The sequence below is a fragment of the Felis catus genome, chromosome B2 (genome assembly GCF_018350175.1).
Source record: "Felis catus isolate Fca126 chromosome B2, F.catus_Fca126_mat1.0, whole genome shotgun sequence".
NCBI lineage: Eukaryota > Metazoa > Chordata > Mammalia > Carnivora > Felidae > Felis > Felis catus.
The window spans coordinates 121,711,449-121,733,312 of record NC_058372.1 but is presented as its reverse complement, the minus strand read 5'-3'; the positions used below and the strand labels follow the sequence as shown (position 1 = coordinate 121,733,312).

The 21,864-nt window shown below is 37.4% G+C and overlaps 1 protein-coding gene across 10 annotated transcripts in view; it reads left to right on the top strand.

The window, feature by feature from the left end:
• The window catches only part of AHI1 (Abelson helper integration site 1), a 207,419-nt gene extending 186,802 nt beyond the window's left edge, over positions 1-20,617 (top strand). For 7 of the 10 annotated variants that reach the window (XM_045058091.1, XM_019831276.3, XM_045058092.1 and 4 more), the window contains 2 exons: positions 15,329-15,431; positions 20,020-20,617. In XM_045058091.1, coding sequence (XP_044914026.1) covers positions 15,329-15,431; positions 20,020-20,022 — 106 coding nt within the window. In that variant the 3' untranslated portion in view covers positions 20,023-20,617. Of the gene's footprint in view, positions 1-15,328; positions 15,432-20,019 lie in introns of those variants that run through there. The other 3 variants (XR_006598318.1, XR_006598317.1, XM_045058094.1) reach the window with 2 other exon arrangements.
• The last annotated feature ends 1,247 nt before the right edge of the window (positions 20,618-21,864 follow it).

Here is a 21,864-nt window from a genome sequence, read left to right as displayed (position 1 = left end):
TTCAAACTCTTTCTGCACCCCCTCTCAAAATAAATAAATAAACAAAAAAAAAAAAAAAAAAGGAAAAGATTCTCTCTCTCTTCTCCCTCCCTCTCTTCGTCTCTCAAAAAAAAAAAAAAACTCAAACTTTAAAAAAAGAAAGTCAAATTTCAGATAATTGATTTTTTAAGAGCTGAGCTAGCTTAAGAATATTTTATTTTGATTTTTTTAGTGTTTATTTACTTTTGAGAGAGAGAGAGAGAGAGAGCAGGGGAGGGGCAGAGAGAGAGGGAGACACAGAATCCAAAGCAGGGTCCAGGCTCTGAGCTGTCAGCACAGAGCCTGACGTGGGGCTTGAACTCATGCAAGATCATGACCTGAGCCGAAGTCGGACACTAAACCGACTGAGCCACCCACGCGCCCGTAAGAATATCTTAACGGTTGGACTTTGAGAATGTATTATAACTAAGTTATAAGAAATAATATTAAATAAAATTAAAATATCATACTAAATTTTTGTTTTTTGGGAGCATTTTGTCATTTATTTTTGTTTGAGTAACATTTTAAAATGACATTAACTGAAAACACGTAGATGATGTGTGGTTTAAAAAAAATTATGAAATACCTATTTTGAGACATTAAAGAAAAGAAAGTAATACCCAGAACATTATCATTGTATATTTTCTCCAAATGCGTAATATATTTAAGCAACTTGTTTCGAGGTATTTGTTATAAAAGATCACTAGGAAGTTTTTGTAGTTTCATTTGGTACTTGCTGCATCATTTAATACATAAATGAAAATCCCTTTTACCTCAAAAACCTTATATCAAAAATCTTCCTATTTCTCATTTTTTTTATCAGTGCAGATCATTTTGTACCTAACTTTCAGCCCAAACTTCATATTCACACAATCACTAGCAAACTATCCCAAGAGGGTAACAGCCTCGAACAGCCTAGATAATCTGTCGTGCCCTCCTGTTCATCCACCAACCATACCCACATACGCATATGAGTACATGCTTACACACACACGCACCCGGATGATCCCAGCTGAATTTCCTTCACGAAGATGTTTGTTCAGGTTAACCCTGCTACTGATGTTGACATTTTGGAGAATAATATGTCTGTTTCACTTCAAAAATTCTGAAGGAGATGACAGTCTACTTTATAGGAATTATCAAATAAAACCATGCATTATTTCACAAGATAATGTTTTATTCTACAGATGAAAGACAAACGTAATTTAAATGGTGTTTTAAAGAGTCACAGAATCATGACCTAGCAGATTCCTTAGAAATTCTCTATCCCCTCTGTTTTCTAGTGAAGAAAACTAAGGGGAAAGACCTTGCATAAATTTCCCAGGGCACTTCTGTGTCAGTGCACAGACCAGGAGCCAAGATCCCCAGACTGCTGGGCTGTTTGTCTGTCTGTTTGTTTTAAATTATATTTAGTGTTGTCAGGCTTCCCGGTAAAATGCCATTTTGTTGGAAGCTTTAAAATCTTTTAAAGAGAAAATCTGATGATGATATAACTATATATAGCCCTGTATCACTTCAGAGCACAGCCACTCACATGGATCACATTTGGTTCTATCTCCCTGCAGACCAGTATCCTGACCCCTGTCTTAGATCTTAGAGGCTGTGACTTGTCTCAAGTCACTGTGGTTACTAAATGTCAGACCCAGGACCAGAACACAGGTCCTCTGTTTCCTAATCTGCTTTTCTTTCCAGGCTTTCCCGCTGCCTCCCGTATGAAACACACATCCCAGGTCTTTGTGATCTTCATTCTTGTTACATCTGCCGGGAAAGTTTTCAGTTCCATTCTCTAAAACACTGGAATTTTTTTTTCAACGTTTATTTATTTTTGGGACAGAGAGAGACAGAGCATGAATGGGGGAGGGGCAGAGAGAGAGGGAGACACAGAATCGGAAACAGGCTCCAGGCTCCGAGCCATCAGCCCAGAGCCTGACGCGGGGCTCGAACTCCCGGGCCGCGAGATTGTGACCTGGCTGAAGTCGGACACCCAACCGACTGCGCCACCCAGGCGCCCCACACTGGAATTTTATATAATAGTTGATGATACAGTCATTGACCCTAAAGAGTTTATATTCAATGACAGATCACACATATAAAAAATACACGAACAGTAAGGACAAATTGTTTCAACAACCAAAAAATACCATAATATTTAGGGGCACCTGGGTGGCCCAGTCAGTTAAGCATCCAGCTTCGGCCCAGGTCATGATCTAGTGGTTCGTGAGTTTGAGCCCCACATCAGGCTCTGGGCTGACAGAGCCTGAACCTGCTTCAGATTCTGTGTGTGTCTCTGTCTGCTTCTCCCTTGCTCATGCTCTCTCACTCTGTCTCTCTCTCTCTCTGTCTCTCTCAAAAATAAAAATAAAAAAATTTTTAAATACCATATTTAATACATTATGGCAACAGTACTCTTGGTGTTTTTGAACATGTTTTATAAAAAATTTTCAAACTTGTATCTAATATGCAAATGAGAGTCTGTAGTCACTGACTGCATTGAATGCCTATTCTCCGGTGATACACAGATCCACACCATGCTCTCCAGGTTAGAATTTTTAAAACACCTCACAAAACGTCCCAGCTCCTAAAGACTGTCAGGGTAGCTTGACTTCTCCTTTTGAGCATAGAACACTTACAAAGCTTCTGAAAATAAATTTTCATGAGCATTTATGTCTAAATGCTCAAGTTCATCTGCAGCTTTTTGGGCTTTCCCTATACTAGTAATTTCTTAGAAGTAGGGATGAATTAAGATACATTTCTAATGACCTGAAAACTGTAGGCAAGTGGAAGGTGGAAATATTATAGCCCGTATGTACAAAGCCATTTCTTTATTTCTTTAATTTACCTAAATGAGTCCATTGTACCCAAGTAAATGGACAGACGCTAATTTTTATTATTATTATTATTATTATTTTAGAGAGAGAGAGCACAAGTTGGGGAGGGAAGCAGAGAGGGAGAATCTTAAGCAGGCTCCATGCTTAGCATGGAGCCTGACACAGGGCTTGATCTCACACGATCTCGTGATCATGACCTGAGCCAGAATCAAGAGTTGGACATTTAATCGACTGAGCCACCCAGGCACCCCTGAAGGCTAATTGTGTTGTTTCTTTCAGTCTTGCCATTCAGTTTGCAACTTATTTAGTTGGTTGACCAGAATATATATAAATAAGCCACATAGGACTACCTCTTACTACTTCCACTTGAATTTCTTATCTTTATTCTTTCTTATTTGTACTTTTTTTAGAAATGTCAATCACTTCTGTGCAAGTAATGTTTACACATTTTAGTAAAGCTGTACTCCCTTCTTCAGGTATCAAGAAAAAACCCCAATAGGTTAATTTAACCAAAGCATTTTCTTAAAAGTCTGAAACTTACACCTTTTGTACTTCATGCCCCTATGATGTTATTATCTACTGCCTGAGAGTTGGTAATGAAGTTTCTATTAATATGTGACAATTCTTAATAAGTAGTATCCGGTATTCCCTAGTCATTAATCTGTTTTAACTTGAGTTTGTTGGGTTTTTTTTTTTTAAAGATAGAATGTTTTATTTCATTAACAGCTTTGATCAGAGAAAAGTTAATTCAGATAGTAATATTAAAGTCCTTTATTTATGAACACTCAGATGGGAACTGAATGAATGAAATCTCTTCTTAATATAATGAAGGCTTTAAGAGTTAATTCTAAGTATCCTGTCATTCCAGTTTTATAATAATCCTGTTCCAGACTCCAGTTTCCTTTTCACGAGAAGGAAGTGGTTTACCTTTTTTCCTTAAAATATCTGTTGCTTGCAACCTTTTTTTTTTTTTTAGTTCTTGCTTTGTCCACTTCTCAGCCTTTTTTTTTTTTTTACCACCACCCCCCCCACCCCGACCTCCACTTTGTGAAATCAGACCCAGCCATTGTGAGGTGTGTGACATCACAATGTTCTTTATATATTTTAAGTATGTTCTTCTGCAGATACATAATTTGCAGATATTCTCTCCCAGCCTCTGTTTTCCCTTTTCATTCTCTTTTAACAGTGGCTTTCAAAGAACAAGCTTTATTTTGATGATGTCTATCAGTTTTTTCTTTTATGAATCATGCTTTATACTGTCTAAGCATCCTTTGCCTAAAGTCACAGAAGTTTTCTCCTACATCTTCGTGTGAAAGTTTTATATTTTCAGGTTTTATATTTAAGTGTATGATCTGTTTTGTGTTAATTTTTATATATGGTATGAGGTTTGGATCAGATCATCTATTTTGGTTTGTTTGCATTTGCATATTCTAGTTGTTCCAGCCCCATTTATTGAAAAAACAATCCTGCCTCAGATGAATGGCCTTTTTGCATTTTTGTGAAAATCGATTGTCAGTATCTGTGTGCATTTGTTCCTGGACTCAGTTCTGATCCATTGATCTGGTTTTCTGTCTTTAATCAGTAATACACTGTCTTGATTACTAGAGATTTATAATAAAACTGGAAGTCTTGGAAGTAGGTATTATTGGTCCTCCAACTTTGTCCTTTTTCAATGTCAATTTAGTTATTCAAGGTCTTTTTTATATGCACATGATTTTTAGAATAAGCTTCTTCTACAGTAGAGCCTACTGGATTCCAATTGGCATTGCCTTGAATCCACAGACCAGTTTGGAGAGAATTGATAGGTTAACAATATTCAGTAATCTGACTCATTAACATATTTCTTCATTTATTTAGGTCTTCGTTAATTTCTCTCAGCACTGTTTTTTTAGTTTTCAGGGTGTAAGTCCTACAGATGTTTGACCCATTTATTCCTGAGTATTTCGTATGTAAATGATATTTATAATTGTTTGTTGCTCATTTATAGAAATACTACTGACTGTCGGATGTTGAACTTGCATTATGCCATCTTACTAAAATGTCTTTTGAGTTTTAGTAGCTTTTTAGTATATTTTACTAGATTCTCTACATAGACAATCAAACAAATAAAAACCAGTTTAATTCCTTCCTTTCCAAACCAGATGCCTTTTTTTTTTTTTTTTTTGGCCTTATTGCAAAGGCTAAACCTCCAGTATAATGTTACAATGTTGAATAGAAATGATGAGAGTAGGTAGCGTTATCTTCTTCATGATTTTATGGGTAATGAGTGGGAAAGCATTCAGTCTTTCACCATTAAATATGATATTATCATAGGTTTTTTTTTATAAGTGTCCTTTATCAGGTAGATTCCTTCATTTCCTGGTTTGCTGAGAGTTTGTGTCAGTAATGGATGTTGGATTTTTGTCAAATGCTCTTTCTGTGTCTATTCAGATAATCATGATTTTTCTTTATTAATGTGTTCATATGGTAGATTACATTGATTTTCAAATATTAAACTGACGATTCATTCTTAGGATAAACCCTATTTAGTCATGGTATGTTATCATTTTTATAAATTTGTGGACTTGATTTTCTAAAATTTAATTTAGAATTTTTCGCATTTTGTTCATGAAAAATATGGGTCTTTGGTTTTTTTGTAATGTTTTAGTCTGGTTTGGTATTAGGGTAACCTGGCTTCATGGAATGAGTTAAGAAGAATTTCTAGTTCTTCTGTTCTCTGGAAGAGTCTGTAGATTTGGTATTTTTTCTTTTATAATTTTCATTTCTTCATTGATACTCTCTGTTTAGTGACATAATTTCCTTTAGTTCTTTGAACATATGTACAATAATAGATTTCAAGTCTTTGTCTAGAAAGTCCAATGTATAGACTTCCTAAGGGACAGTTTCTGCTGATTATTTTTCCCTTTGTATGGGCCATCCTTTCTTGGTTTTTTTGTATGTCTTTGTAATCTTTTGTTGAAAACTGGACATTTTAAAGACTATAATGTGACAACTCTAAGAATTGGATTCTTCCCTTCCCTGGGGTTGGTTGTTGATGCTACTTATTATAGTTGTTATTTGTTAAATAACTTCTCTGAACAAATTTCTACAACTCTATAATTACGATGTTTGGCCTCTGAAGTCTCTGCTTGGTTGACTAGTGATCAGCTAATTGGACAAAGATTTCCTTGAACACCTGGAACCAGTAAGTCTCTCAGTCTTGCTAAGGGGTCTCTTGGGGTATTGAGCACACCTTCGATATTTAGCCAAGCAGTTGACAACTCTGTGTTAGCTTTTGCTTCCTATTAGCACAGAGCATTAAGATCAGCCAGAAGTGAAGGCGTAAAGCCTTCTTAGGTCTCTGCTGTGCATGCTCACAACCGTACATGTGTGAGACCTTCTAGACTCTCCGAATAGTGTCAGAACTTGGGAAAACTCGTGTGGACATCTTACTCCCCCAACTTTTCCTTTTCACCTTTTTTAGTTAGTCTGTTGTTTGGCTTCTATTATCCATCACTCAGGCAGCCATGAAGCTAACTGTAATTGTTTTAACAAGTGCCTCCCAGGGAAAAGGCCAGCTCTGAGATAGGTCAAGTACTGACAGCCTTATAAGTGGTATCTTCCAAGGAACCACCAGACAGATCAAGTAAAATAGTTCTTTAAAAATGAGGCTTTGAAAGAGCTCCATCCCTGTTCTGTTCCTTCCAGTAGCTGCCGGGCTGCTGGCTTTCGCCATAAATTGCAGGCTATTCTTCAAGGCCACCACAGAGCTACAGTGGGGTATGGGACTAGGTCAAGTTAAAATGCCACAGAGCTCTCTGCTTTTACCAAGGTTCAACCATTTTTCTTGAATAAACATTCCCCAGTTGCCACAAGCTTTTGACTAATTTCTAGAAATCTGAAAATGCTGATTCTGACCATTTTTGCCAGTTTTCTCTTAGCTTATTTGAAGAAGAGAATATTCAGAAGTCCTTAGCTCCACCACTTTCATGGCCATCATTTTATTTCTTCTTCAAATGTTGGATAAATTCACAGGTAAAGCTGTCTGGCCCTGGAATGTTCTTTTTTGGAAGATTTTTAACTACAAATTCTATTTATTCAGTAGAATTAGAGCTCTCAAGGTTATCTGTTTCTTCTTATGTAAACCTTGATAGTTTGTTTCTTTCAAGGAATTTGTCCATTTCACTCAAGTGATTTAATTGGTTGATATAATGTTGTTCATAATATTCCCTCATCTTTTCAGTAGTAATAGGATCTGCAGTAGTGTTGCAGCCCCCTAATCCCTGCTGTTGGTAATTTATTTTTTTAAGGCAGCGAGCAATCTCAGCCTAAATAATTTCTTTTTTTTCAATCAGCCTTGCTAATAATGGTTTATAAATTTTGATCTCAAAGAATCAAATTTTTGTTTCATTGATTTCTCCTTATTGTTTCTCTATTTTCTCTTTCATTGGTATCTACTCTGGTCTTTATTTGGCTTATTTGGGGTTTAATTTGTCCTTTTTCACAATTTTTAAAGTGGAAACTGTGGACATCGATTTAATACCTTTCTTCTTTCCTAATATAAACATTTAGTGCCATAAATTTCCCACTAAGCACTGCTTGAATGGCATTCCACAAATTTTGATATATTGTGGTTTCATTTTCATTTCTTTCAAAAACACTTTTTTAATTTTTCTTCAGATTTATTCTTTGATCCTGGGTTACTTGGAAGTGGGTCATTTCACTCCCAATATTTAGGGAGTTTCCCAGATATCATTCTGTTATTGATTTCTAATTCCATTGTGGTCAAAGAACATATTCTGAATGATCCAAATCTTTTTAAATTTATTGAGAATTATTTTGTGATTCTTAATATGGTCTCTCTTGGTAAAAGTTTTTAGTGCCCTTGAAAAAAATGTATAGTCAATAGATGTAGAAGAAGCACTTGACAAAATACAGCATCCTTTCTTAATAAAAACCCTCAAGAAAGCCCGGATAGAAGGAACATACCTTAACATCATAAAAGCCAAATATGTAAAACCCATGACTAATATCATCCTAAATGGGGAAAAACTGAGATCTTCCCCCTGAAATCAGGAACATGACAAGGATGCCCACTCTCACCACTGTTGTTGAACATAGTGTTGGATGTCCTAGCCTCAGCAATCAGACAGCAAAATGAAATAAAAGGCATCCAAATTAGCAAAGAAGAAGTCAAAATTTCACTTTTCACAGGTGACATGATACTATACATGGAAAACCTGAAAGACTCCACCAAAGATCTGCTAGAACTAACGCATGAATTCAGCAAAGTCACAGGATACAAAATCAGTGTACAGAAATCGGTTGCATTTCTGTACACCAGTAATGAAGCAGCAGAAGGAGAAATCAAGAAATCGATCCCATTTACAATTGCACCAAAAACCATGGGAGTAAACCTAACCAAAGCTGTAAAAGATCTGTATGCTGAAAACTATAGAAAACTTACAAAGGAAATTGAAGACACAAAGAAATGGAAAAATATTCCATGCTCATGGATTGGAAGAACAAATACTGTCAAAATGTCAGTACTACCCAAAGCAATCCACACATTCAGTGAAATCCGTATCAAAATTGCACCAGCATTCTTCTCAAAGCTGGAACAAACAATCCTAAAATTTATATGGAACCATAAAAGACCCTGAATAGCCAAAGTAATGTTGAAAAAGAAAGCCAAAGCAGGAGGCATCAGAATCCCAGACTTTAGCCTCTACTCCAAAGTTGTAATAATCAAGACAGTATGGTATTGGCACAAAAACAGACACATAGACCAATGGAATAGAATAGAGAACCCAGAATTGGACCCACAAATGTTATGGCCATCTAATCTTTGTCAAAGCAGGCAAGAGTATCCAATAGAAAAAAGACAGTCTCTTTAGCAAATGATGCTGGGAGAACTGGACAGCAACATGCAGAAGAATGAAACTGGACCACTTTCTCACACCATACACGAAAATAAACTCAAAATGGATGAAAGACCTAAATGTGAGACAGGAAACCATCAAAACCTAGAGGAGAATACAGGCAACAACCTCTGACCTCTGCCACAGCAGTTTCTTGCTTGACACGTCTCCGAAGGCAAGGGAAATAAAAGCAAAAATGAACTATTGGGACCTCATCAAGATAAAAAGCTTCTGCATGGTGAAGGAAACAATCAACAAAACTGAAAGGCAACCAACGGAATGGGAAAAGATATTCGCAAATGAGATATCAGTTAAAGGGTTAGTATCCAAAATCTATAAAGAACTTACCAAACTCAACACCTAGAAAACAAATAATCCAGTAAAGAAATGGGCAGAAGACATGAATAGACACATTTCCAAAGAAGACATCCAGATGGCCAACAGACACATGGGAAGATGCTCAACATCACTCATCATCAGGGAAATACAAGTCAAAACCACGTTAAGATACCACCTCACACCAGTCAGAGTGACTAAAATTAACTCCGGAAACAACAGAAGCTGGCGAGGATGTGGAGAAATGGGAACCCTCTTGCACTGTTGGTGGGAATGCAAACTGGTGCAGCCGCTCTGGAAAACAGTGTGGAGGTTCCTCAAAAAATTAAAAATAGAACTACCCTATGACCCAGCAACAGCACTACTAGGCATTTATCCAAAGGATACAGAGTGCTGATTCATAGGGGCACATGTACCCCAATGTTTATAGCAATGCTTTCAACAATAGCCAAATTATGGAAAGAGCCTAAATGTCTATCAGCTGATGAATGGTTAAAGGACATGTGGTTTATATATACAGTGGAATACTACTTGGCAATGAAAAAGAATGAAATCCTGCCATTTGCAGCAATGTGGATGGAACTGGAGGGTATTATGCTAAGTGAAATAAGACAGAGAAAGACGGATATCATGTTTTCACTCATGGAACTTGAGAAACTTAACAGAAACCCATGGGGGAAGGGAAGGGGAAAAAAATAGTTACAGAGAGGGAGGGAGGCAAACCATAAGAGATTCTTAAATACAGAGAACAAACTAAGGGCTGATGGTGCGGGGGTGGGTGAGGGAGAGGGGAAAATGGGCGCTGGGCATTGAGGAGGGCACTTGTTGGGATGAGCACTGGGTGTTGTATAAAAGCGATGAGTCACCCCCAAAACCAAGAGCACACTGTATACATTGTATGTTAGCCAACTTGACAATAAATTATACTAAAAAAAAGAAAAGAAAAAAAGAAAAGACTGAGTATCATGCACTTGTCTACCTGAAGTGTTCTTTTATAAATAAATTCGATCACATGGGGTAATAAGTGTTGTTTATGTCTGGGATAGCCTTACTGATTTTCTATCTATTCTATTAATTATTGAGAGTTGGGTATTGGAAGTCTTCAACTAATATTGTGGGCTTGTTTTTTAATTCTTGTAGCTCTGTTAGGTTTTGTGTCATGTATTTTGAAGCTCTGTATTAGGTGCCCATATGTTTAGGATTGTTATGTTTTTTTGGAGGTAAATGACTTTATTTCTGGTCCTATTCTTTGTTCTGAAATCTACTTCAATTAATATTAGAAAAGTCACTCCAGCCTTCTCTTAATAGTGTTGGAATGATATATGTGTTTTTATACTTTAAATATAAAAATGCAAATAGGTTGAAAATTAAAGTATGCTTCTTATAGGCAGCATACAGCTGAGTTCATGCTCTTTTTACCCAATATGACCATTTCTGCCTATTAGGATAATTAAGCAAACATTTATATTTAATATGATTATTAACATGGAGAAGTTTTAGTCTATTATACTGTTTTTTGTTTTCTATTTGTCTCAATTCTTCTCTCATTTTTCAACTTTTTCAGCTTTGTTTTAAATTATGTTTTATCTATTTTATCTTTCTTTGTTAGCTTATTACCCATAATGCTGTGCTTTCCTCTTTTAGTGATTTTTTTTTTTTAGGGTTTAGCACTTTAAAATGGTGTTTTTCCATTTCTTCCTTCCTGACCTTCATGCTTCTGTAGTCACACACTTTATTTATATTAGTTATAACCCCTTCATTATGTTATTAATTTTGTGAACTGTCATCTTTGGAAGAGATTGAATAAGAAAACCTTAATATTTGCCTATTTTGTTTTCATTTTTCAGTATTTTTTAATTCCTTTGTGTAGATCCGTATTTTCATCTGGTACCATTTTCCTTTACACCCAGAGGATTCCCTTCAACATCTCTTGTAATGTTGGTTAGCTAAAAATGAGTGCCTTTACTTTTCACATGTATGAAAAGGACTAGTTCATCTTTTATTTTGAAAGCTGTTTTCATTTGGCATACAATTCTGTGTTGAAAGATCGGCACTTTTTTTCTGGTACTTTAAAAATACTGCTCCATTGGAGCCAAACCATAAGCGACTCTTAAAAACTGAGAATAAACTGAGGGTTGATGGTGGGTGGGACGGAGGGGAAAGTGGGTGATAGGCATTGAGGAGGGCACCTGTTGGGATGAGCACTGGGTGTTGTATGGAAAACAATTTGACAATAAATTTCATATCAAAAGAAAAAAAATTCAGCTCCATTGCCTTCTCACCTGGCAGTTTTTTCCAACAGGAAATAGACTCATGCTTCTCTGTGTTCCTCCGTACAGAGCATGGTTTCCCCTATGTTGGCTACCTGTGAGATTTCTCTCGATCACTGGTTTTGAGCAATTTGATTATGATGTGCCTTGTAATTTTCTTTACGTTTCCTGTGCTGGAGGTTAGTTGGATCATTTAGGTTTATGTTTTCATCAAATTTGGAACATTTGGGCCATTTTTTCTTCTTAGTTTTGTTTTTGTTGTTTCCTGCCTCCACCTGTTTCTCTCATCTTTGAGGATTCCAATTACACATACATTAGGCCACATGAAGGTGTCCCATGCTCCCTGATGCCTTTTTTTCTAGTTGTTTTTTTTTTTTCAATGTGTTTCACCTTTTCTATTGCTGTGGCTTCTATTTAATTTCTATTAATAGTTTCTGTTGCTGCGTCTTCAAGTTATCTGATCTTTTCTCTGCCGTGTCTCATCTGACTTTAATCCCTTCCAGTATTATTTCTCACCTCAGGCCTTTTAGTTTTCATCTCTAGAAATTCACAGTGGGTCTTACAGATATCATCCTTGGGTCTACTTAACCTTTTGAGCAAGTGGAATATAGTTATAATAACTGTTTTGATGTTTTTTCTAACATTGTTTTAATGAGAATTCTAACATCTGAGTCAGTTCTAAGTCAGTTTCAGTTTTTTGATCGTCATCATGGGTTGTATTTTTCTATTTCTTTGCCCACCCCCCAATACACTTTTATTGGATGCCACACATTGAAATCTTTACCTTTTGGTTACTAGATATTTCTGTATTTCTATAAATATTCTTAAGCTCTGTTCTAGAATATAGTTAAGCTACTTCAGAACACTTTGATCTTCTCGGGTCTTGCTTTCAAGGTTTGTTAGGGGGGACCAGAGCCATTCATTATTCCTCACTATGGACACAAATCCCTCTGGGTACTCTGGGCAGCCCCTTCTGAGTTGTGAGGTCTTCCAGCCTGGCTGGTAGGCACAGGCACTGTTCTGGCCTTAGGAAATGTCCTCAGGTGCATGAGTTCACCAGCTCTTCTGAATACTTGAAGGGAACCCTTTGCAGATGTTCACATTCTCTCACTGTGAGGCTTTCTCCTCTCACACTCTGTGAACTCTAGCCATCTCCGTCTCCTCAGGCCCTCAGCTGTTAGGGAGTCCACCAGGACTCATGCAGGCCTCATCTGCCTGTGCCGTACCCTGGAAATTCTCAAGGCGGTGAGCTGGGTGACCATAGGGCTCATCTCATTTGTTCTCTGTCTCTTGGGTATCAGTGTCCTTTGTTGCCAGTGATTCATTGTCTTGAAAACTATTGTTCCATATATTTTATCCAGTTTGTTGTGGGGTTTTTTGGTGGTGGTGGTTTTAGGCAAGCAGTATATCCAGTCCCTGCCTCCCCATCTTGGCTGCAAACAAAAGTCCAGATGTTGTATCCATTTTCAAGGTAATTTTCTGTTAGATTGTATATAGATTATGAGAGAAAAAGTGAAGAGGATCATACAGTCTGACTTTCCTACAGTGGTCAGTAAAAGCTAAAGATATAAGATAGTATGTAAGCCCTAAAGACCATATTGAGGCAGGGTGAAAAAAAAAAGAGAAGGACCTAGAAATCAGGACGTCGGGAGCTAAAGTGTGAAAGTGCCTGGGGTACCCTGAGGCCAGGAGATATTCTGTGGCCAGAGCAGAGGTCAAAAACTAGGGCCTGCCAGCAAGATGCAGTCCTAGTATCTTTGGTTGGCTCCACTGTGTATGTGTATGTATGTGTGTGTAATTTTCAGTGGCTAAATGCAAAAAAAAAAATAATAATAATAATTCACATAAATGCAGACTTTGTACTTCTCTTGAAATTAATCTGATGTTCTGGACCACAGTTCCATGAGCTGAGCTGAGGAAGCGGATTGCCTCTCCTGTGTGGGTCATCCACTCTCCAGTTCGTCAGTTTACTGTATTACCCCTAGCTTGCTTCTCTCATTCACCGCATTACCCACCGTAGCCTCCACAGACACCTGAGTTTCTACTTTAATGCCTGAGAATAGGTTCCCTGGAGAGAGTTTGCAAAAATTATCAGTGCTTACAGACTGGGTTGCTTAAGCAACAAATTTTTTTTCACAGTACTAGAGGCTGGAAGTTGAAAATCAAGGTTGCAGTGGGGTCAATTTTTGGTGAAACCTCTCTTCCCAGCTTGCAGGTGGCCACCTTCTTGCTGTGTCCTTACATGGCCTTTCCTCTATGCATGTGTTGGAAAGAGCTCTGTGGTGTCTCTTCCTCTTCTAATAAGGACTACCAATTCTGGTCTGTAGATTAGAGTCTCATCCTTATGACCTCATTTAATCTTAATTAACCTCCTTAAAGATCCTTGCTTCCATTTTGGAATTAGGACTTCAGCCTGTGATTTTTTTTTTTATTTTTCTAATGTTTATTTATATTTGAGACAGAGCATGAGCAGGGGAGGGGCAGAGAGAAAGGAAGACACAGAATCTGAAGCAGGCTTCAGGCTCTGAACTGTCAGCACAGAGCCCGACATGGGGCTCAAACTCACAAACTGTGAGATCGTGACCTGAGCCAGAGTTGGACATTTAACCGACTAAGCCACCTGGGCACCCCTTCAGCCTGTGATTTTGAGAGAACATGGTTTAGTTTGTAGTAATCTCTATTCAATCCTATTTATTTACTTGATTTTGAAATTCTTGCATCTGGATCAAACTCTTCCACCATTCCCAGACATGGTAGAAAGGAGACACTGTCTTCCACTTTTTAAATTTCCCTTTTTTCATTGTTTTTGTATTTTCTTTTCTCCTAACACTATTTACTCTGCACTCATTCACAAAGTATTTGTTTTATATTTTACTCTTACTGTTGAACCATTTGAAAAGCTGCATTCCACATCCCACAGATCAGAATATCACAGTGTTGGGTTCTTTGCTTGTTTGTTTGTTTGTTTGTTTTTAGTGTAGTTGACACGCAGTGCTTCATTAGTTCCAGGTGTACAACTTAGTGATTCAGGAAGTCTTTTCATTATACTGTGCTTACCACAAGGTAGCCCCCATCTCTCGCCACACAACACTCTTATAGTCTCATTGACTGTATTCCCCGTGCTGTACCCTTTATTCTCCTGACTCTTCATTCCATAACTGGAAACCTGGATCTCCCACTCCCCTTCACCATTTTGCCCATCCCCCACTCCCATCCACTCTGTCAACCATCAGTTCTCTGTATTTGTAGGTCTGATTCAGCTTTTTGCTTGTTTATTCACTTGTTTTGTTTTTTTATATTCCACATGTAAGTGAAATCATCTGTCTTTGTCTGACTTATTTTAATTAGCATAATACCCTCTAGGTCCATCCATGTTGTCACAAAGAAAAATACCATGTTCTTTTTTATTGCTGAATAATGTTCCATTGGGTAGATACACCACATCCTCTTTATCCATTCATCTGTCAGTGGACACTTGGGTGGCTTCAATATCTTGGCTATTGTAAATAATGTAAATAAGAGGTATATATCTCTTCAAATTAATGTTTTTGCTTTCTTTGGGTAAATACCCAGTAGTGGAATTCTTGGATCATATCACAGCTTTCTTATGCATAAATTTCCTTCACCCCTTTCTTTGTCATTAAGGAATCTCATGTTATTTTTACACATACACACATGTTTTTTTCCATCTAGTTTGATAAGAAAATATTCTGGCTTTTCCTGGGCATCTAATATTTTTCTAAGAGAAGTTAAATTTATTTTATTCTGTCCCTTCATCATAATAGAGAAGGAACCCTACCAGCTAAAGATTCATGTCTCTACATTATTTTGAGCATCTCCCTAATGTTTTTCTCTCAGATCCATCCATTGATCTCCCCTTTCTGTTCCCACTGCTACTGCCCTAGATCAGAGCCTCATGTGGGCTATGGCAGCAGTCTTCTTACGGGCTCCTGTTTCTCATCTTTCCCTCCCGTAGTTCTGAAGTGGGCAAAGCGCAGAGCCGTGAGGACCGAGGACACACAATGGATATGCAGGGGAAGAAGAATGAGCAAACCAGTCAAAAGGTCACCCTAATAGAGGTAAGAGGAAAACCAGGAGAAAGTTGTAGCATGGAGTCAGCAGGGAAAGATTTAGGGAAGGCCTGGTCCGCCATCACAAATGCCAAATAAGTCATGGAGATGAAAAGTACAGGATAGGAAATAGAGTCCATAATATTGTGATACCATTTTTGGTAACAGGTGGCAACTACACTTACGATCATTGAATAACGGACAGCGTTGTTGAATCAATGTGTTGTACACCTGAAACTAATATAATATTTTCTGTTAATTATACTGCTATTAAAAATAAATAAACAATGGCGAATGCCAAAGGGAGGAGAAGTAAAATAAGGACTTAAAAGTGCCCTTTCAGGATTTCCTGTCAAGAGGCCGTTTATGACCTCCAAGAAGATAGTTTTGATGAGAGTCCTTGAATCAGACCGTCTCCAGTGCAGAGGGAAAAAATAATCAGAAGAGACTGCTTTTCCAAGAAGCCGTACTTCAAAGGAAAGAAAAGGCTGGGCAATAACCAGTAGAAAACTCGGGATTTAGAGATCTTTGTAGAGAGGGGAATGAGGAGAAGAGTTACAAACCGAAAGGAAAGAGCCCCAGGGGAGGAGCCATTCAAGATAAAGGACAGGTGAATAATCCCTGGAGACCAGAGGAAATACACAGACTAGAATTTGAAACAAGGCAGGGTCACTTTTGTACTGAGATAGGCCAGTGAGACAAGTGTGTTTGAATGATGGTGTTTTCTTGTGGGGGATGGAATGTAGGAAGGTCAGGAAGACCTTTCTGAAGAAGAGGCCTCTGTTTTCTCGGTTAGGCAGTGGTGACATTTGTCTGCTAAACGTGAAATGTGTCCACTTTTGTGAAGTTGTTACTTAAAGGAAACCAGATTCAGAATTTTCATAAGTATTGTTAGATTTTAATTATAAAAAACTTAAATCTCCTTATACCAAAAGCATATAGATGAGTAGTTCTACAATCATGGGTTAAGAAATGACTTTTTATCCTTGATAACAGAATCAGAAAACATTTTAAAACAAATTTTAATAATAAGAACTTCAAAATGATTTAAAGCAAAATCTAGAAACATATAATAACCCAGGATGAGGAAGAACTTCACAAGATATGTGACAGATAAAGAATTAATACCCTTAACATATTTTTTAAAAACTCTTAAAAATCAACAAAGAAAAGAAAAATTGGCAAAGGGCCTTCAGAGGACATTCTTAAAGAAAATGAATATATGAAGTGTCTGCCTTCCAGTGATCAAATAACAAAAATTAGTAAATGATACAGTATTTTTCCCCTCACAAAATGGCAACAAGTTTCAAACTTATAAAACCAATGGGGGCACTGAGTTTCCTCATACACTGCTGGTAATTGTATAAGATTCATCCATTCCCTGTGGGGGATAGCTTGGTGATACTTCTTTTTTTTTTTTAACTTGTCAAACTGTTCATGTCCTTTGATTTGACAGTTTTAGTTCTAGGAATCTATTATAGGAAAATGGTCAAGTATACATGGGCAGAATCAGTAAAAAGGCTGTTCCTTCAAGCAGTGTTTTAAAAATAGGAAGAAAGAATTAAATTTCTATGAATATAGAGTTGATTAAATTATAAAACATTTCTATAAGAGAATACCATGTGATACTATTTGTTACATTATTGAAGTATTTTCATAGACATGGAAAGATGTTTAAGTAGGAGAAAGACGGTTATGAAGTAGTTTGTATACAACATACTCAGTTGACTCTTGAACAACGCAGGGGTTAGGAGCACCAGTCCCTGCTTTATGCAGTCAAAATCCGTGTATAACTTTGGTTCCCCCAAACAATAACAGCCTACTGTTGACCAGAATACTGATAACATAAATAGTCACTTAACACATATTTCGTATGTTACATGTATCACATAGTGTTCTCTTACAATAAAGTAAGCTGGAGAACAAAAACGTTACTAAGAAAATCATACAGAAGAGAAAATACATTTATATTACTGTACTAATCAATATCGTAAGTTCACATCGTGTTTACAAGATGAATCATCTGTCTGTACCTACATCATTATTGTCTTATATGATATAAAACACTGTAGGTGTAATATGTATTACTAATACTGACATCAAAAATGAAAAGGTAATGTAAAAGTCCATATTTATTTAAACATATAACATTCATGCATTGATAACAGATGCAGCAATATGATTACTTTATGATAGCCTAGTGTAATCATTGTAATTGCTTCACAGTCACCTGGCCTCTACAGTGATGAATGAATTGTTATGGCCTACAGTACTGTAGTTCTCTTCCTTATACCAATTGGAAGCACTGTTACATTTTTTTAAAAACAACTCGTGTGATGAAAGGCTGATACGCAGTCTCTGATTAGGAGAGAGAGAGAAGCATGCTGTACTGTAATATAATTGTTTGAAAACAGAGTTTTAAACAGGAATAAAACTAACACATTATTAATTTTATTACATAGCACTGCCTATATAGTCTGTCCACTTCCATACAAGTGTTGCACATAATGTTCTACACAGTGAATACTTAAGTGATGATGATGATGATGATGACGACGACGACGACAGTTGATTAGATTTTCACGCAGGGTTAGTTGGTTAAGCGTCTGACTTCGGCTTTAGGTCATGATCTCGCAATTTGTGAGTTCGAGCCCTGCTTTGGGCTCTGTGCTGACAACCCGGGATGAAGAACGCTTGAGTTCGGAACCATATTCCCTGGCTTCATGTCCTGTTTGGCTACTTTTGCTGTACATGACTTTAGGCAAGCTTCTTTCGCTCTTTGTTCTTCAGTTTTCTCATCTGTAAGTAGGGATAATACCTACCTCAAGGATTATTATGAGGAATAAATGAGTTAAGATGCATTGCACCCCACTTAGCCTGGTTCACTTCTCTTAAAGATGTTATCTACACGGCCTGCTTCACTGTGTCTCTGGAGGGTTCCCTCTCCGGAGGGTCCTCTGGCTTCTCTGTTTACTTCTCATAGTGCCATCTCCACCTGATGAATGTCACTTGTCCTACATCCTCTGCACGTGCAGGATGCAGCCCACTCACTTCCAGCTGCTCTTCTCTCCCTTCCCTTTTCTGTTTTTCTTCTTTGTTTTTGTTACCACTTTTATAAACTCCTCCTCTGACTCTGTTTTGCCTCGTTATTCTTCTAAGATCCTTTTACCTTCCTCATGGCCCCTTGCAGATGTTTATAGGGTTTCTCAGGCCCTGGTGCTCAGCATCCATTTGAGCCTTTACTGCTTTCTTTTCCATATTTATTGGGCCCTGGGCCCTAATTTGGGACAAGTTTTGTGTGCTTCCCATGTATACACACAGGGACAGAATGAATGACACCCTTTTCTGGCCCCAAGTGAGATTGTACCTTGGCACACCACCTCTGTACCCTTTTACACTCTACTTCAGTTGCTGTCGTGAGCCTCACTTGGAACATTTTTGGACTTGTACATTTAATGCCACCTTATCTGTGCTAGCTCTGCTGAACAGATTTGAAGTCCGGAAACGGACTGACAGAGGATTTTCTTTCCCCTCGTGTATAAATGTCTTTCATCAAAAAAAGATAGCAAAAAAGATAGTTTATTTATTTAAGATTGAGCCTGCCCCTAAAAGCACAGATGTTGCCTAAGCCTCCTGTGCTACCAGGGAAGGGGCTTAGGAAATGGTCACCCTGCCCTTTCGTGCCGGGATGCCCTAGTCTCTACTTTTCCCAGGAGCGCTTGGTAGAATTGATCGCCACCTTAGCCACATTGCCATCACTCTCAGGCGGCATCTGCCTTCTGAGAGCAATCAAGCATGAAGCCCTTTCTGTTCAGAGGAAGGACAGCAACGTGTTTATCTACTTTCAGATACTCACCACTGGCACATGAATAATTGCAGTAAAGGGTGTCCGGTTCAACACGACTAGCTTATCTCCCCCTAGTTTTTGTGTCCTTCCTGCATGTTCTCTAAGAAGGTCCTTGTTTCATCCACGTATTGGTTCTTGATTTTCATTAGTGACATAATTTGATTTATTTCAAAGCTGCATCTAAATGCATAATTAACCCTCACTACCTTTGTTAAAAATGACCCACACCATTTTTTGGTTTTATGCGAAAAATGTAATAGTTAACCCACTTTGTGAAAATAGACATAATCGTTGACTAAATGAAAGAATGCTATTTAATAAGATGGTCTATATCCTTCCCATTTACTAACCTTGGAGCATCATCCATGACATTTTTTCCTCCAATGAATGAAGAGCTTTTCGAATTCTGATTGCCTGCTCTTAATTTCTGGAAGTTACTCCAGGTTTGGAGTGCTTAGGGTCTGTATTTGAGAAGTGTATTTCTTTTTCACTTGTCAGTGCTGGAGCAGGCCTTACGCAACCACTAACGGTGCCAAAAGTGTTAACAGTGTGTTCAAGAAGCACATTAGGAGATAGGTGATTAGTACTTTGGTCTTTCTTGGGTGTGTGTGTGTGTGTGTGTGTGTGTGTGTGTGTGTGTTACGCCATGTGCTTATTACCCACGTTGTTGCCAGGGCACACCGAGATTTGGTTGTGGCCAAAAGACATTGTCTAAGTTCATTTAGTACGTTTTGTGTACTTTTCTCCTAGTAAAGAGTTGAAGAATGAAGAGACAACCAAATACACAGAAATGAAATGACAAATTAAACCAAACGGAATTTCTCTTCAGACTGAAGAACTTCCAGATACTAAGGAAGAAAGTAAGGCCCCACTACTCCTTGTCCTTATGAAAGAATCTAGAAAAATCAGAAGCGAGGTATGAGTAGAAAAATAAATGGGGCCTTTTGACCTTAATTATTTTAAACCATTGTGATTGTTGTTGATCCGAGTATTGGTCCTTATGTGTATTAGTTATTGCATCAGAATTACATTACCACCGTTGGAAAACCAATAAAGAAGAAAACATAATTGCCACTCAGCCGAGATGAAGGAAAAGTGTTTGCACTGTCAGGATGTCCATTAAGCAGTCATTTAATATTCTTACATCTGTATTGTGATTGTATGTGTGATGTTCTGTTCAGAATATGAAATACATGCTTTTGAAATTTAACTTTAAGAGGGAAGCAGCTTCAGAATGTGTATTCAAAATGGTCCCAGTAAGAAAGACATTAAAAGGGAACAAATTTGTTAGTTTTGAATGAATCATATATGTAACTTGATACATACAAACTAAAAATGGCTTTTGGCAGCAGTGTTTCAAATTACTTTTTAAAAAGAGCACTTCATATTTAAGCATATAAGTAATTTGTAGACTTAGCATTGTTTAATATTTATTTTAGTCTTAACATTTATTCTTAAATTATTACATTGCATTATTTATTTCTTGAGTTCCAGAACAATGGTATCATTACCATGTGACTATATATATATATATATATATATATATATATATATATATATATTTTGTGTGTGTGTGTGACTATATATTTTAAAGTGTGATGTTATAATAGAAAAGTTCATTTCTTTGGTTTTTTTTTTTTCTTGACTCTTCTCCTTTCTCAACTATGTGATTATAAGTCTGTCAATAAATATGTAATCCCACACAGGTCAAAACTAATAAAAACCAGAAAACTTATTTACCAAATTAGACAATTGATTCCATTAAAATAAGAAGTGAGAAAAACAGTGTTGAGCATTGAGGTGTAAATTTTGCCCAGATGTATACCCAATATAAAATATCTTCTAGTAAAAATGTATGTGACTCTTATCCCTGCACATGTTGTTGAGGCATGAAAATTGGTAAACATTCCCCTGCTGTGTAGAACTTAAAAGGGGGGAGCATTTTTGAAGGTGGTGAGTGGCATCAATGCCAGCCAAAACCCTCAGCGATCAGCACAGAAGTCTGTTCGAGTGGCACAGAGCCCCCAGTGTCCTGAGTGCACACATCTGTGCCTTCACGTACAGCCCGGCCCAAGCAGCTTGAGTCACCCTTGTAGAAGCTTGTTCTTTCTGTCTTGTGAATGCACTTGATAATTAAAAAATAAAAATATGCATCTCTGCTGTTTCAGCGCATTGTTTTGAGATGCGTACTGATTCTCTGATTTCAGTTTTAATCACAAAGAATTTCAACAAGTTGCAGAAAGATTTTAAATCAAGACAAATGAAATATGTCAAGGGAGCTAAACATCTGCTGAGATCTCAATGTTCATATGAAAAATAAAGGGTTATTTTTATATCGCAACTACTGAAGACAAAAATAACAATTGAGGCAAAACCAGGAAAAGTTGGTTTTACTCAAAGCCCAGTCCTTCTCTCTTTTGTCCTGTTGACAAATGAGACTCCAGTTATGTCCACAAATAGATTAATAAAACATCTTCACCATTCTCTCAAACATGAGATGGGGTGGGGGCGATCATAAAAGTGCCCTCCAAATAGAAGTCCAAATTATAGTCAAGTAAAGGAATCGGACACAAGAATCTATTTGAAGATTCTAAT